This window comes from Schistocerca americana, chromosome 10 (assembly GCF_021461395.2).
Source record: "Schistocerca americana isolate TAMUIC-IGC-003095 chromosome 10, iqSchAmer2.1, whole genome shotgun sequence".
Taxonomy (NCBI): Eukaryota; Metazoa; Arthropoda; class Insecta; order Orthoptera; family Acrididae; genus Schistocerca; species Schistocerca americana.
This window is the reverse complement of record NC_060128.1, coordinates 145897984-145916462: the sequence shown is the minus strand read 5'-3', so window position 1 is coordinate 145916462 and position 18479 is coordinate 145897984. Positions and strand designations below refer to the sequence as shown.

General features: G+C 47.7%; 1 protein-coding gene across 1 annotated transcript in view; it reads right to left on the bottom strand.

Annotated features, from left to right (window-relative positions):
- LOC124552313 (protogenin A-like) overlaps positions 1-15943 on the bottom strand; it is a 394295-nt gene extending 378352 nt beyond the window's left edge. Inside the window, exon 1 of the mRNA XM_047126586.1 lies at positions 15598-15943. Coding sequence (XP_046982542.1) covers positions 15598-15943 — 346 coding nt within the window. The remainder of the gene's footprint in view (positions 1-15597) is intronic.
- Between the last annotated feature and the right edge of the window lie 2536 nt (positions 15944-18479).

The window sequence follows — 18479 nt, the reverse complement described above, 5'->3', positions numbered from 1 at the left end:
ATTAGTTAGGTTTAAGTAGTTCTAAGTTCTAGGGGACTGATGCCCTCAGAAATTAATTCCCATAGTGCTCAGAGCCATTTGAACCATTTGTAATGATTGATGTGTGAATGGGGCTGTCACACGTTCAATAATATTCTCAGACCGTCAATATATTGACCGCCTGCGAGCGCGTATCAATGTACTTCCAATAACAGATATATTGATGACCTCTAAAAATTTTCTCAGCACTGTCAGAACATACCGAACGTGTTACGTCATGTATTGAGGGATTGACGATATTCTCCATTCAGATTTTGACAGAGCATCATGAACCAGCAACAAGGCGTTAGCGTACACTGTTTATGTTTTAAATTCGCCTTTATGCACATCGTACGTCAGATTCAATCTTCGCCCGCATCTCGTGGTCGTGCGGTAGCGTTCTCGCTTCCCACGCCCGGGTTCCCGGGTTCGATTCCCGGCGGGGTCAGGGATTTTCTCTGTCTCGTGATGGCTGGGTGTTGTGTGCTGTCCTTAGGTTAGTTAGGTTTAAGTAGTTCTAAGTTCTAGGGGACTTATGACCACAGCAGTTGAGCCCCATAGTGCTCAGAGCCATTTGAACCATTTTTTTGATTCAATCTTCCAAATTCTCTTTTAACACAAAACAATGGTAAACTTTGTAGACACCACTTTGGGACGGTCAATGGAGATTCCCTATGACATTGCTTCCTGTATTAATGTAGGTTGGTGAAATTTATAGCAGTTTCTAAATAAACTTCCACTTCGAAAAACACGATATATCCGCAGTGACTGTGAAATGCAAATCAGTTTCACCAAATTATCACAAAAAGTAAAACACGTATTTTCCGTTGTTTGCCTGAACATATCAGACAGGTATGATTGTTTCAAAAGTTTGCATAGAATTTTACTGATTGTCTTTTCTGGTATTACAAAACAAAACTTTGAGCACTCAAATGACCTGCCGGTCGCAAAAAGTCTCGAATGTTAATCTTGAACTCTCGTCGACCGCGGCTGCTTCTATCTATAAGGTATTTTGCTTCTCTATTTTATTTCACACCGACGTTAAAACTCATCACATGATGGAGGGCTCATCGGATACTCATTTATGAAATCTTCCTGGTCCTTGGTTGTGATTTCAGTCAGTAAATTACCCTCTGATCAGTCACTCCTTTTTTTTTTTCATCCACTCTCGGACGCGTTTCGTCTTTTTCGTTCTTTTCTGCTGCTTGCAGGCTGTAGCTAATATGAGGCGTGTTTTTTTAAGGAAGTGCCGTTTTGACATTAAAAAAGACGTGCTAAGATATCTCAATAATTTTATTTTTACATGAAAGCCTGTACCTTAATCTACTTTTCTACATAATTTCCGTCAATACTGAGGCACTTGTCATTACCTTGTACCAGTTTTTGAATACCTTCCTCATAGAAGTCTGCCGCCTGACTTGTTAACCACTGCATCACCACTCTTTTGACTTCGTCATCGTCTTGAAGACGCCGACCGCCCAGGTGTTTCTTCAAGTGCATGAACAGATGGTAGTCACTGGGAGCAAGATCGGGGCTGGAAGGAGGATGATCTAGACTTTCCCATCCAAAAGATGTGTTGAGATCTTCGGTCTGATTCGCCACATGCGGACGGGCATTGTCTTGCAGCAAAACGATGCACCTGCTCAACTTCCATGGACTGCTGCTTTGATTCTGATGTGACGTAGGCCACCCATGTTTCATCGCCCGTAACAATTTGGTTTAAGAAAGCATCACCGGCGTTGTGGTACTGCTCAAGGAAAGTCAATGCACTGTCTAAACGTTTGGTTTTGTGCACATCCGTCAACATTTTCGGTACCCGACGTGGGCACAACTCTCGGTAATTCGAGTGCTCGGTCACAATGCCATACAAAACACTACGAGAAACGTTAGGAAAGTCATCCCGCAAGGAGGAAATCGTAAAGCGTCTGTTTTCTCTCACCTTATTGTCCACTTCCTGCACCAAATTTTCATTAACGAGCGAAGGACGCCCACTCCGACGTTCATCATGCACATTTGTGCGGCCATCTTTAAATGCTCTCACCCACTTTCTTACCATTCCATCACTCATAATGTTTTCTCCGTAAACTGCACAGATCTCACGACGAATATCGATCGCTTTTAGGACTTTAGCACTAAGAAATCTTATAACAGCCCGTACTTCACAGTCGGCGGGACTCAATTATCGGAGGCATCTTAAACACTCAGTACACAACGTAAACATGGAAGAATCAGAGTGTAATGGCGTCAGTGCGTAGATTAAGGTGCAGGCTTTCATGTAAAAATAAAATTATTGAGATCTTAGCACGTCTTTTATAAATTTCAAAAATGTTCAAATGTATGTGAAATGCCGGCCGTGGTGGCCAAGCGGTTAAAGGCGCTACAGCCTGGAACCGCGCGGCCGCTACGGTCGCAGGTTCGAATCCTGCCTCGGGCATGGATGTGTGTGATGTCCTTACGTTAGTTAGGTTTAAGTAATTCTAAGTTCTAGGGGACTGATGACCTTAGAAGTTAAGTCCCATAGTGCTCAGAGCCATTTGAACCATTTGTATGTGAAATGTCATGGGACTTAACTGCTAAGGTCATCAGTCCCTAAGCTTACACACTACTTGACCTAAATTATCCTAAGGATAAACAAACACACACACACACACACACACACACACACACACACACACACACACACACACACACACACACACGCACGCACGCACGCACGCACACACATGCCCGATGCCCGAGGGAGGACTCGAACCTCCGCCGGGACCAGCCGCACCGTCCATGACTTTAAATTTCAAAACGATACTTACTTAAAAAAACACGCCTCGTAACTACAACAGGCGGTTACCTTTGGGTGTTGGTCCTCTTAATAGTGTCAAACGGCGTTGTCATCTGACAGTTTTTGTCAATATTACTGATGGTGTGATGTCACTTCGTCGTACTGAAGGTTTGACAAACTAGTATTGTCAGTAAATATTGAATGTGTGCAGCCCCTTAAACGCCTCTTCCTACCGCTCCCGTAACACAAAGTTAATCCAAAACACGCACAGCGGCGATTCGAGACTCATACTTCCCGCGCTCCGTACGTTAATTCGTGCAGATGCTGGAAGTGCCCTCTCCCGCGCACTCCGGACAATGCAGGGCCCCACGCCACACGGGCCAGAAGCCATTCGGGGAGAGATGGGCCCCTCTGCTTCTTTGGCGCGCGCCCGCTGCGTTGCGCAACCTGACGCAACATCACGCACTCCGCACGCAAACGCTCTGTGCGGTCAACGGCCTTTGTTTCCGGGAAAGACTTCTCAACAACGTCTCGGACACTCAGCGTCATTTAATTGATGTAAACTTCGAGGATCGTCGTGGTTCGGGCCGGATGCATAACAAGACAGGAATAGGGTGGAGCTACGAGCTAGTGATGTTCGTTTTAACTATCATCTCGAAAACAAAGGATTACGTAATTAATCCTTTGCAGACATTGTATTACTGATACAAATATCTAAATCTACATTTACATCCATACTCCGCAAGCCACATGACGGTGTGTGGCGGAGGGTACCTTGAGTACCTCTATCGGTTCTCCCTTCTATTCCAGTATCGTATCGTTCGTGGAAGGAAAGATTGTCGGTATGCCTCTGTGTGGGCTCTAATCTCTCTGATTTTATCCTCATGATCTCTTCGCGAGATATACGTAGGAGGGAGCAATATACTGCTTCACTCCTCGGTGAAGGTACGTTCTCGAAATTTCAACAAAAGGCTGTACCGAGCTACTCAGCGTCTCTCCTGCAAAGTCTTCCACTGGAGTTTATGTATCATCTCCGTAAGGCTTGCGCGATTACTAAATAATCCTGTAACGAAGCGCGCTGCTATCCGTTGGATCTTCTCTATCTCTTCTATGAACCCTATCTGGTACGGATCCTACACTGCTGAGCAGTATTCAAGCAGTGGGCGAGGAAGTGTACTGTAACTTACTTCGTTTTCGGACTGCATTTCCTTAGGATTCTTCCAATGAATCTCAGTCTGGCATCTGCTTTACCGACGATTAATTTTATATGGTCATTCCATTGTAAATCACTCCTAATGCCTACTCCCAGATAATTTATGGAATTAACTGCTTCCAGTTGCTGACCTGCTATATTGCAGCTAAATGATAAAGGAGCTAGCTTTCTATGTATTCGCAGCACATTACACTTGTCTACATTGAGATTCAATTGCCATTTCCTGCACCATGCGTCAATTCGTTGCAAATCCTCCTGCATTTCAGTACAATTTTCCATTGTTACAACCTCTCGATATACTACATCATCATCCGCAAAAAGCCTCAGTGAACTTCCGATGTTATCCACAAGGTCATTTATGTATATTGTGAATAGCAACGGTCCTACGACACTCCCTTGCGGCACACCTGAAATCACTCTTACTTCGGAAGATTTCTCTCCATTGAGAGTGGCATGCTGCGTTCTGTTATCTACGAACTCTTCAATTCAATCACACAATAGGTCTGATAGTCCACATGATCTTACTTTGTTCATTAAACGACTGTGGGGAATTGCATCGAACGCCTTGCGGAAGTCAAGAAACACGGCATCTACCTGGGAACCCGTGTCTATGGCCCTCTGAGTCTCGTGGACGAATAGCGCGAGCTGGGTTTCACACGATCGACTTTTCCGAAGCCCTTGCTGATTCCTACAGAGCAGATTTCTGGTCTCCAGAAAAGTCATTATACTCTAACATAATACGTGTTCCAAAATTCTACAACTGATCGATGGTAGAGATATAGGTCTATAGTTCTGAACATCTGTTCGACGTCCCTTCTTAAAAACGGGGCCACATACCGTAGCACGCTAAAACGAAGCACAGCAATCCTTTGATAAACTTATACAGTCGCTGCAAAAAGTATTAGCAAACGTGCGTATTTTTCGTTGCTTGTTACAAAAGCAGCATCTTCCGGTACACAGCACATGTACGTGCTACCTCACATACCAGACATTACAACTCTGCCCACAGTGCCTACCATCAACAAAGAAATGCAGTGTTAAGGGGAGACATGTATCTCCTCTGCACACAAAAATTATTGGCACAGAGCGTGGCTTCTCGGTACATTGCTGGGTTTTCAGGTACCGGAACGCCATCTACTGATGCAAAAGACACTGCGTGTTGTTGACGGCCTAGTCAAATGGGTCAAATGGCTCTGAGCACTATGGGACTCAACTTCTGAGGTCATTAGTCCCCTAGAACTTAGAACTACTTAAACCTAACTAACCTAAGGACATCACACACATTCATGCCCGAGGCAGGATTCGAACCTGCGACCGTAGCGGTCTCGCGGTTCCAGACTGCAGCGCCTAGAACCGCTCGGCCACTTCGGAACGGCCTAGTCGCTAGTATGTTGCTATATTGGGCGATAGTGGTCAGCATGGGGCCGAAGAAGAAGGAACATTCAGTGGCGTTGCGTGAGAGAGTGGTATTGCTCCATTCACAAGGGAGAAGCTATCGACAAGCTAACACCTCAGAGCCCTGTTGCCTACACCACGGTAAATATAAGGAGACTGGAACGACAGTGAATAAGCGTCGTTCTCGAATTCCAAAAGTGCTTACAACCCGAGGGCGTCGCCGTATCATCGCACTTGCTCGGAAGGAACCTGCTACAAGTGCAGCAGCTATTGCTGAGGTTGTTCAGACAACGTCCGACAAGACGGTTAGTGTTCAAACTATACGAAATGGACCGCTCAACATTGGCATAACGTTCTCTTTACCGATGAGTGTCGCATATGCCTTCAACCAGACAATCTTCGGGGGCGTGTTTGGAAATAACCCGGTCAGGCTGAACGCCTTAGACACACTGTCCAGCGAGTGCAGCAAGGTGGAGGTTCCCTGCTGTTTTGGGGCGCCATTATGTGGGAGACGTCGTACTCCGCTGGTGGTCATGGAAGGCGCCGTAACGGTTGTACGATATGTGGATGTCATCCTCCGACCGATTGTGCAACCATATCGGCTGCATATTGGCGAGGCATTCGTCTTCATGGACGAGCCCCCATCGAGCACATCTTGTGAATGACTCCTTCAGGATAACTAGAGTGGCTAGCGTGTTCCCCAGACATGAACCCTACCGAACATGCCTGGAATAGATTGAAAAGGGCTGTTTATGGACGAAGTGACCCACCAACCACCCGGGGGGATCTACGCCGAATCGCTGTTGAGGAGTGGGACTATCTGAACCAACAGTGCCTTGATGAACTAGTGGATAGTATGCCACGACGAATACAGGCATGCATCAATGCAAGAAGACGTGCTACTGGGTATTACAGGTACCGGTGTGTACAGCAATCTGGACCACCACCTCTGAAGGGGTCGCTGTATGGTGGTACAACATGCAATGTATCGTTTTCATGAGCAACAAAAGGGGCGGAGGTGATGTTTATGTTGACCTCTATTCCAGTTTGCTGTACCGGTTGCGAAACTCTCGGAACGGAGGTGATGCAAAGCTTTTTTTGATGTGTGTAATTTTTTGCACCACATTTTTCCCGTTCAGTTAGATCCAAACAAGTTAAACTTGGATTCGTCAGGAAATAGTACAGTATTCCAAAATTCAGTAGATTTATTTGCATAATCTGCGGAGACGTGCATGCGTTTTCATCGGCTAACTTCAGAATTAAATGACGTTTTTTCTGAGATATCTGCCGTGAATATCAACTGCATTCAAAACGTTGCTAATAGTTTGAGCGCTGACCTGTTGTTGGACGTTAAGTGGGTCTCCGATACAAAAAAAATGGCTCTCAGCACTATGGGACTTAACATCAGAGGTCATCAGTGCCCTAGAACTTAGAACTAATTAAACATAACTAACCTAAGGACATCATAAACATCCATGCCCGAGGCAGGATTCGAACCTGCGACCGTGGCAGTCACGCGGTTCCGGACTGAAGCGCCAAGAACCGCTTGGCCACCGCGGCCGACCTCCGATACAACTTTTAAAGGACTCTTTTTGGGCAAGACAAACTATTCCGACGCTCCCTACTTGTAATAACTCTTGGACGCACGGATATACGTTTATTGTCTGTCATACCAGTCCCTTGAAAACTTTTTGACAATTGTCCGCACTGTTGCACAATTAACAGAAATTTCTTTACCAATAGCCTGCGAATGGAATGAAGCCGCTTTCTTGCGGAACGACACAGAATGCTCGTTTCCATTCTGACTCATCGTCACAACTGAACTATACGAAATAAAATCCTCTCAGCCGCGGGAAGTGGCCGCCCGGTTTAGGGCGCCGTGTCACGGATTGCGCGGCACCTCCCGCCGGAGGTTCGAGTCCTGCCTCGGGCGCGCTCGGGTTTGTGTGTGTGTGTGTGTGTGTGTGTGTGTGTGTGTGTGTGTTTTGTTCTTAGCGTTAGTTTACGTAGTGTGTAAGTCTAGGGACCGGTGATCTGAGCAGCTTGGTCCCTTAAGAATCCACACACCTTTGAACATTTTTTTTCCCCTCGTAACTTCTGAACGGTTTCCGTTACGACGTTCAAACTGCTTGGTTGGCCGCGGGGTATGATGAGAATAGTATGATGTGAATGTTGCTTGGTTTAGCGATGAAGGCCACTTTCCTTTGGATGGGTTCGTCCATAAGCAATATTGGTGTATTTAGGGGACTGAGCATCCGTATTTCGCGATCGAGAAGTCTCTTCACCCTCAACGGGTGACTGTGTGGTGTGCAATGACCAGTCACGGAATAATCGGTGCGATACTCCTTAATTGCACAGTCACTGCCGAACGGTACGTGAAGGTTTTGCAAGATTATTTCATCCCCATTATCCAAAGTGATCCTGATTAAGACAAGATGAGGTTCATGCGAGGTCGACCCCATCGAGGCAGTGGAATGATGTCCTGGGGGAGCACTTTGGGGACCGCATTCTGGCTTTGGGGTACCCAGAGGCCACTGGCATGGGCCTCGATTGGCCGCCATATTCTCCGGATCTGAACACAAGCGACTCCTTATACTGAAGACGAGGTGTACAGCAATAACCCCGAAACAATCGCTGAGCTGGAAACAGCCATTCAGGAGGTCATCGACGGCATCGATGTTCTGACACTTCAACGAGTCATGCAGAATTTCTCTATTCGCCTGTGCCACGTCATCGCCCATGATGGCATATCGAACATGTCATAATCTGAATATCTGTAGTGACGTTTACATGTTGAATAAAATGTGTGCACGCTATAGTTTGCAACTGATTTTCGTTTTTTTTTTTTTTTTTTTTTTTCATATACACTCCTGGAAATTGAAATAAGAACACCGTGAATTCATTGTCCCAGGAAGGGGAAACTTTATTGACACATTCCTGGGGTCAGATACATCACATGATCACACTGACAGAACCACAGGCACATAGACACAGGCAACAGAGCATGCACAATGTCGGCACTAGTACAGTGTATATCCACCTTTCGCAGCAATGCAGGCTGCTATTCTCCCATGGAGACGATCTTAGAGATGCTGGATGTAGTCCTGTGGAACGGCTTGCCATGCCATTTCCACCTGGCGCCTCAGTTGGACCAGCGTTCGTGCTGGACGTGCAGACCGCGTGAGACGACGCTTCATCCAGTCCCAAACATGCTCAATGGGGGACAGATCCGGAGATCTTGCTGGCCAGGGTAGTTGACTTACACCTTCTAGAGCACGTTGGGTGGCACGGGATACATGCGGACGTGCATTGTCCTGTTGGAACAGCAAGTTCCCTTGCCGGTCTAGGAATGGTAGAACGATGGGTTCGATGACGGTTTGGATGTACCGTGCACTATTCAGTGTCCCCTCGACGATCACCAGTGGTGTACGGCCAGTGTAGGAGATCGCTCCCCACACCATGAAGCCGGGTGTTGGCCCTGTGTGCCTCGGTCGTATGCAGTCCTGATTGTGGCGCTCACCTGCACGGCGCCAAACACGCATACGACCATCATTGGCACCAAGGCAGAAGCGACTCTCATCGCTGAAGACGACACGTCTCCATCCGTCCCTCCATTCACGCCTGTCGCGACACCACTGGAGGCGGGCTGCACGATGTTGGGGCGTGAGCGGAAGACGGCCTAACGGTGTGCGGGACCGTAGCCCAGCTTCATGGAGACGGTTGCGAATGGTCCTCGCCGATACCCCAGGAGCAACAGTGTCCCTAATTTGCTGGGAAGTGGCGGTGCGGTCCCCTACGGCACTGCGTAGGATCCTACGGTCTTGGCGTGCATCCGTGCGTCGCTGCGGTCCGGTCCCAGATCGACGGGCACGTGCACCTTCCGCCGACCACTGGCGACAACATCGATGTACTGCGGAGACCTCACGCCCCACGTGTTGAGCAATTCGGCGGTACGTCCACCCGGCCTCCCACATGCCCACTATACGCCCTCGCTCAAAGTCCGTCAACTGCACATACGGTTCACGTCCACGCTGTCGCGGCATGCTACCAGTGTTAAAGACTGCGATGGAGCTCCGTATGCCACGGCAAACTGGCTGACACTGACGGCGGCGGTGCACAAATGCTGCGCAGCTAGCGCCATTCGACGGCCAACATCGCGGTTCCTGGTGTGTCCGCTGTGCCGTGCGTGTGATCATTGCTTGTACAGCCCTCTCGCAGTGTCCGGAGCAAGTATGGTGGGTCTGACGCACCGGTGTCAATGTGTTCTTTTTTCCATTTCCAGGAGTGTAGTTCAATAACTGCCATCCTCTAATGCTCCTTACACTGGCCTTCAAACGAGCGACTGTACCTTTTGTCAACTCACTTTGCACAAATCTGGTACGCCTGACGCTGTCAAACACAACAACAAGCGTTGTACAGCGAGCCAATTCTTTTTTTGCGCAGGAGAAAAACCTCATTTAATTGATTACATGCTTTTCTGTTGCACTGGGTAACTATTTTAGTAGTTGTTGAGGCCTTCAGTACGACGATTGGTTTGATGCAGCTCTCTACGCTACTCTCTCCTTTGCAAGCCTCTTCACCGCCTAATAAATAATGCCGTCTACATCCTCAATATGCTTACTGTATTCGTCTCTTGTTCTCCCTCTACGAGTTTTACCCGCCACATTTCCATCCAATACCAAATCCTTCGATGTCTCTAAATGTACCGTCTCAACCGATCGCTTCTTCTTGTCGGTTTGTGTTACAAATTTCTTTTCTGACCAATTCTGTTAAGCACCTTCTCATTAGTTACGTAACCTACCCACTTATTTTTAGCGTTCTTCTGCAGATCTTGTCTAAACTAAAGGTGTACAACTTTGCTTCCGCCGTTTTTCCCCAACATTTGAGGCTTTAATGAAACAAATTGAATACACATGTATCATTCAAAGTACACTCCTGGAAATGGAAAAAAGAACACATTGACACCGGTGTTTCAGACCCACCATACTTGCTCCGGACACTGCGAGAGGGCTGTACAAGCAATGATCACACGCACGGCACAGCGGACACACCAGGAACCGCGGTGTTGGCCGTCGAATGGCGCTAGCTGCGCAGCATTTGTGCACCGCCGCCGTCAGTGTCAGCCAGTTTGCCGTGGCATACGGAGCTCCATCGCAGTCTTTGACACTGGTAGCATGCCGCGACAGCGTGCAGCGTGGACGTGAACCGTATGTGCAGTTGACGGACTTTGAGCGAGGGCGTATAGTGGGCATGCGGGAGGCCGGGTGGACGTACCGCCGAATTGCTCAACACGTGGGGCGTGAGGTCTCCACAGTACATCGATGTTGTCGTCAGTGGTCGGCGGAAGGTGCACGTGCCCGTCGACCTGGGACCGGACCGCAGCGACGCACGGATGCACGCCAAGACCGTAGGATCCTACGCAGTGCCGTAGGGGACCGCACCGCCACTTCCCAGCAAATTAGGGACACTGTTGCTCCTGGGGTATCGGCGAGGACCATTCGCAACCGTCTCCATGAAGCTGGGCTACGGTCCCGCACACCGTTAGGCCGTCTTCCGCTCACGCCCCAACATCGTGCAGCCCGCCTCCAGTGGTGTCGCGACAGGCGTGAATGGAGGGACGAATGGAGACGTGTCGTCTTCAGCGATGAGAGTCGCTTCTGCCTTGGTGCCAATGATGGTCGTATGCGTGTTTGGCGCCGTGCAGGTGAGCGCCACAATCAGGACTGCATACGACCGAGGCACACAGGGCCAACACCCGGCATCATGGTGTGGGGAGCGATCTCCTACACTGGCCGTACACCACTGGTGATCGTCGAGGGGACACTGAATAGTGCACGGTACATCCAAACCGTCATCGAACCCATCGTTCTACCATTCCTAGACTGGCAAGGGAACTTGCTGTCCCAACAGGACAATGCACGTCCGCATGTATCCCGTGCCACCCAACGTGCTCTAGAAGGTGTAAGAACTACCCTGGCCAGCAAGATCTCCGGATCTGTCCCCCATTGAGCATGTTTGGGACTGGATGAAGCGTCGTCTCACGCGGTCTGCACGTCCAGCACGAACGCTGGTCCAACTGAGGCGCCAGGTGGAAATGGCATGGCAAGCCGTTCCACAGGACTACATCCAGCATCTCTACGATCGTCTCCATGGGAGAATAGCAGCCTGCATTGCTGCGAAAGGTGGATATACACTGTACTAGTGCCGACATTGTGCATGCTCTGTTGCCTGTGTCTATGTGCCTGTGGTTCTGTCAGTGTGATCATGTGATGTATCTGACCCCAGGAATGTGTCAATAAAGTTTCCCCTTCCTGGGACAATGAATTCACGGTGTTCTTATTTCAATTTCCAGGAGTGTATTTTCCGTCGCTGGCCACTACTTTCTCCCTTCATTCGGGCGGTGTACGAATCCCGCGTCGAGAAAATTGTTCATCTTTTGAAGCGATCCACGAATCGATCCAATTTGTGATCGGAACTGTTGGTCAGCCACACCATGCGCCACTGATCTACACAAGTCATAGTCAGAGGGAGCAATGTCTATAGAATACGGCGGGTGGGATAGGACTTCCCATTTTAACGTTTCCAAGTACGTTTTGACTTCTTTTGCATCGTGGGGTCGAGCGTTGTCGTGATGTAAAATCACTTTATCGCGCCTCTCGCTGTATTGCGGCCGTTGGTCTTTTAATGCTCTGCTCAAAAGCATTAATTGCGTTCGATAACGAACACCTGTGATTGTTTCAATTGAACACCTCATAGTACACGACGCCGAGCTGGTCCCACCAAATGCAGAGCATGATCTTGGAGCCGTGAATATTCGGTTTGGCCGTCGACGTGAAGCATGGCCGGGATATCCCCATGATTTTTTGCGTTTAGAGTTATCGTAATGAACCCATTTTTCGTCCCCGATCACAATGCGATGCAGAGATCACTTCCGTTTTTGCCTCTGAAGGAACTGGTCACAAACACACAAACGCCGTTCAACGTCTCTTGGTTTCAGCTCACACGGGACCCAATTTCATTCTTTCTGAATCATGCCCATAGCCTTAGATGTTTTGAAATGGCTTGCTGTGTCACTCGCACTAATCGTGCCAATTCTTCTTGAGTCTGACGCGAGTCTTCACTCAGCAATGTCTCCAATTCTGCATCTTCGAAAACTCTCTCTCTTCCACCACTATGCCGGTCTACGATGTTAAAGCCACCGTTCTTGAAGCGTTGAAACCACTCACGACACGTTCTTTCACTAATAGCGTCCTTACCATACGTACTTGAGAGCATTCGATGAGACTCAGCCGCTGTTTTCTTCATGTTGAAACAAAACAGTAACACGTCCCGCAAATGACGAGAATTAGGCTCGTAAACAGACATTTTCAATCAAGAACAACTTTATGATGCAGACACAAATCGACTAATGTCTGAATGAGGTTATGTTGACCGAGGTCCAAGCAAACTGCCTGACGTCTGCGATCTGTTTCTTTCGACCGCTACTTACCGTTGTCGCCACCTATCGGCAAACGGCGGAAGCAATGTTGTACACCTTGTATTTATCGTCCATGTTTCACTTCGATACATGGCTTCACTCCATATAAATATATTCAGAAAAGACTTCCTGACAAATCTGTACTTGATGTTCACAAATTTCTCTTCTTCAGACAAGCTATTCTGTCTACATTTTTCATCCACTGTACCTCGAGCATCATCAGTTATTTCGCTGCCCAAATAGCAAAACTCATCTAATTCAGTCAGCATCAGCTGATTTAATTCAACTACAGTCCATTATCCTCGTTTTGCTTTTGCTGATGTTCATTTTATATCCTCTTTTCAAGACACTGTCCATTCCGTTCAACTGCTCACCCACGGCCTTTGTGGTCTCTCACGGAATTACGATGTCTAAGGCAAACCTCAAGGTTATTATTCTTTCTCCCTGAACTTTACGTCCTACAAATTTTTCTTCGGTTTCTTGTACTGCCTGCTAAATGTAACTTGTCTCACACTCTTGTCAACCACTGCTTCCCATTCAGGCCCTCGGTTCTTGTAACTGCCATCTGTTTTCTGTGCAAGCTATAAGTAGACTTTGGGTCCCTGTGTTTTACCCTGCTACCTTCGGAATTTTAAGAGTGTCAGTATTGTCAAAAACTTTCTCTACGTCTACAAATGCTATAGACGTGGCTTTGCCGTTCCTTGAGAGGAGGTTTACTATCTTTGGCCCGAAAAAATCATGTTCTTTAAGAATTTTTTTCTCGGGATGTGTTATAGATATCAATGTCAAATTTTATCAAAATGTTTATTCATATTTACTCTAAAAACTGGAACTTTTTCGACCGGAAATGTCGAAGAGCAAAGGCGGAAGTGCCGTCTGAACGAAACAAAATTTCAATGTAGACCATTACGCGCGGTATGTCACAGGTCAGCCGGCTCGTCTGAAATCAAAACTGAGTTGACGTTAGCGAAGTATATAAGATTATTTAGGAGTTGTACCTCGCTCAAGTTATTTGGACCATTGGAAACAAAATGCCGGCCATTTGAAAAAATAGGGTTTTTCCATGGATTTTTGGACTTCGTCGGCCAAGTAACAATATTTATAGTTTATGGATCGGAATTAAAGTGGTAAAAATCCTAGACAATTTATTTAGTTTCGTCGGAAACAAAGAATCATGCCAATCGGTTCAGTGGATTTGAAGTTACCATACCACGCGATAAAAAAAAGTCATTTCGAGAATATTATGCAACGTACGTTCAATCTGCTATTCCGGGTCCATAAACTAGTCCTTCGTCTTCCTCATAGAGGGCGTTCTGTTCGATCTGGGCCATCCTGCGCTGCTCCAGAGCCGCTCGTACGGCCGGTGACAAGCTGTTTTCGGCCGCTCGAATCCGGTGGTCGTCCGAATGCTTGGCGAACTGCGTTGAATAGAGTCCCAGGGTGACGTCCATCGTTGTGACGGTCTTCAAAATTGCTGAATGCCCTTCGGCGAAGCTGCCCACCGCCAGGAAAGTCGCAGTCTCTACAGTCTTTGTACCAGAATGCAAATGCTTGGGGGCTAACTTCCAAATACACGCGTTCAAACTCTAATTTGAATTTTGAGTGTTTCCTCCCAAGCACCGGTACAATAACTCGTCCTCCGAAAGGGCCTCATAGATAGCATGAATCACTTTTTGAACTTCTTTGGAGAGCTGCTCGTCTTGTTGATATTCGTCCAGACGTCCGGTAGCCTCTGCAGTGCGACACTCGCACCAACTAGTTTCCCCAGCCGGACAATTTTTGTGTTAGAATAATTTTTCGCGGCTACAAAGTAGAACCCCCCCCCCCCCCCACACACACACACACAAAAGGATCGTGAAAAAGGCCGATTTCAGGGAGGTCTATTTCTTTGTTCAACCGCGAATAACGAACATATCCGTTTCGTATTAAATGTTCAAATGGCTCTGAGCACTATGGGACTTAACTTCTGAGGTCATCAGTCCCCTAGAACTTAGAACTAATTAAACCTCACTAACCTAAGGACATCACACACATCAATGCCCGAGGCAGGATACGAACCTGCGACCTGAGCGGTCGCTCGGCTCCAGACGGTAGCGCCTTTAACGGCACGGCCACTCCGGCGGCTGTTCCGTATCAGGAAAAACCATTTCAGGGGTGGATTCTAAACACTTTTATGGACCCGAAAATGCATATTTTTAAAAATCGATTTTTTTGAACCAAAAGATAATAAACCTCCGCTTAACATTTATTCCAAGGTAAGTCGTAGGGTCAGTATTGCCTCGTGTGTTCTTACATTTCGCCGATATCGAAATTGATCTTTCCCAACATCGGATTCTAACAGTTTTTTTTTCCAATTCTTCTGTAAAAAATACAGGTTAGTATCCTGCAACGATGACTTATTAAACTGGTAGTTCGGTAATTTTTACACCTGACAGCAACGGCTATCTTTGGTATTCACATTCTTTCCTTCAATGGGTCAAGAGTTAACGGTACACACATAATGTTCCTGGTATTTATACATGTTGTATTACACGCGAAAAGGTGTTTGTGCCAGTACTTTTTGGTGCCAGCGAAGTCTTGAGAATCCGCGAATGGAACAGCCATGTTGGCCTCCCGCGCTGTGACGTCACGGCGGAAGCGAGTTCGGCGTTCCCGATTCCGGGCCCCGCGAAAGGAGCTGTGCGCATGCGCAGATAGGGCGCGCGTAATGCGACCTGCCACAACGCTCCGCGCCTGCTGCGTAGGTTGGCGGACGGCGAAGCCCGCTGTTTGGAGGTAGCTGGGGGCCCGGCCGGCGGACGGCGAAGCCCGCTGTTTGGAGGTAGCTGGGGGCCCGGCCGGCGGACGGCGAAGCCCGCTGTTTGGAGGTAGCTGGGGGCCCGGCCGGCGGACGGCGAAGCCCGCTGTTTGGAGGTAGCTGGGGGCCCGGCCGGCGGACGGCGAACCTCGCTGTTTGGAGGTAGCTGGGGGCCCGGCCGGCGGACGGCGAAGCTCGCTGTTTGGAGGTAGCTGGGGGCCCCGCCGGTGAGACAAGCAAGCGCGGCAAACCCTGCACACTGCCCATGCACAGTGGTTGGCTACTTGATTTGGGGTGAGGCAGGAACGTACCTACAGCTTTTGCATGGGGGGGGGGGGGGGGGGTCCAACACTACCATTTAGGAAGGTAAACCTGTCTTCGCCCACCACTTAAAAAGGTTTTGCTGTGAACGCCAATAAGAGTCAATCAAGCAGAAATCAAAAAACCCACAAATACGTTAGCATGCATATTACATACAGGTAAAACTGTAGAGAAACACTAATTGATCCAAGCGTCTTTAAATAAAATATACATATTGTAGCTGTTGAGGTATTTATTTATGAAAATGCAACTAATTGTAAGCTGACATTGGAATTAATCATATATTTTTAAGAGGGTTTTACATCTCGCCAAACAATGTTGAATTCCGCTACATTTTTAACAATTTCAGAATTCCGCCGCTACGCCACGAAGGCCAAAAAACTTCGATACGTGTAGCGGAATTCCGCTACGGTTGGCAAGATTGCACTCACTTCCGTTGCGCACATAGTGAGGGTGGGGGGTAGACACCCCGCCGCAGGAAACAGCTATTTTTTGCAGCCTCATTCTTTTATGGCTTGTCACTACATCAAGCAAGCGCACTGCGCGACTATTTTGTAGTACGGGGTTTAATAAGCGGTTATTCTTCTAATTTTGGCTTGTGTAAACTAAGGAAGGAGGGGGCTGGACCCCTCCTTATATACGTCCGTGGGGTGAGGGGTCCAAACAGTGAGATCATCGGCCCCATCGAATTAGGGAAAGATGGGGAACGAAGTCGGCTGTGCCCTTTCAAAGGAACCATCCCGGCATGTGCCTGAAGTGATTTAGGGAAATCAGGGAAACCGGACGCGGGTTTGAACCTTCGTCGTTCCGAATGCGAGTCCAGTGTGCTACATCTCCACATCTACATCCATACTCCGCAACCCACCTGACGGTGTGTGGCGGAGGGTACCTTGAGTACCTCTATCGGTTCTCCCTTCTATTCCAGTCTCGTATTGTACGTGGAAAGAAGGAGTGTCGGTATGCTTCTGTGTGGGCTCTAATCTCTCTGATTTTATCCTCATGGTCTCTTCGCGAGATATACCTAGGAGGGAGCAATATACCGCTTGACTCCTCGGTGAAGGTATGTTCTCGAAACTTCAACAAAACCCCGTACCGAGCTACTGAGCGTCTCTCCTGCAGAGTCTTCCACTGGAAGTTATCTATCGTCTCTGTAACGCTTTCGCAATTACTAAATGATCCTGTAACGGAGTGCGTTACTCTCCATTGGATCTTCTCTATCTCTTCTATCAATCCTATCTGGTACGGATCCCACACTGCTCAGCAGTATTCAAGCAGTGGGCAAACAAGCATACTGTAACCTACATCCTTTGTTTTCGGATTGCATTTCCTTAGGATTCTTCCAATGAAAGTCTGGCATGTGCTTTACCGACGATTAATTTTATATGGTCATTCCATTGTAAATCACTCCTAATGCGTACTCCCAGATAATTTATGGAATTAACTACTTCCAGTTGCTGGCCTGCTATATTGTAGCTAAATGATATGGGATCTTTCTTTCTAGGTATTCGCAGCACATTACACTCCTAATGCTTACTCCCAGATAATTTATGGAATTAACTACTTCCAATTGCTGGCTTGCTATATTGTAGCTAAATGATATGGGATCTTTCTTTCTAGGTATTCGCAGCACATTACACTTGTCTACATTGAGATTCAATTGCCATTCCCTGCACCATGCGTCAATTCGCTGCAGATTCTCCTGTATCTCAGTACAATTTTTCATCGTTACAACCTCTCCATATATCACAGCATCATCCGCAAAAAGCCTCAGTGAACTTCCGATGTTATCCACAAGATCATTTATGTATATTGTGAACAGCAACCGTCCCACGACACTCCCCTGCGGCACACCTGAAATCACTCTTACTTCGGAGCCACTGCTCCACCTCTCCCGGTCGTACAGTGCTTAATTTATTAAATTTTAGATGCCAGAAAACACCTGTTCAACCATGCAATGCCCCTCCCTAGCATACCAGGTGTAAAAGTATGAAACCGGAATTTCCGTCCAGAAATCGCTAACCGTCAGTATAGGGCCCTTGTGACCGCGTCTGCAGCGACATCCGCTCCCTGTAACGGCTGACGACGAATGTCAACTCACAGTAACTCAAGTTACTTGGATCGGTATCTGTTTGAAACCGCCGGCCGCGGTGGCCGTGCGGTTCTAGGCGCTTCAGTCCGGAACCGCGTGACTGCTACGGTCGCAGGTTCGAATCCTGCCTCGGGCATGGATGTGTATGTGTCCTTAGGTTAGTTAGGTTTAAGTAGTTCCAAGTTCTAGGGGACTGATGACCTAAGATGTTAAGTCCCATAGTGCTCAGAGACATTTGAACCATTTGTTTCAAATCCGTAAACATGACGAGTTTTGTGCTTACGAACTATGATTTGCGGACAGCATTGGTTTTCTGTTACACTACTGGCCATTAAAACTGCTACACCAAGAAGAAATGCAGATGATAAATGGGTATTCATTGGACAAATATAT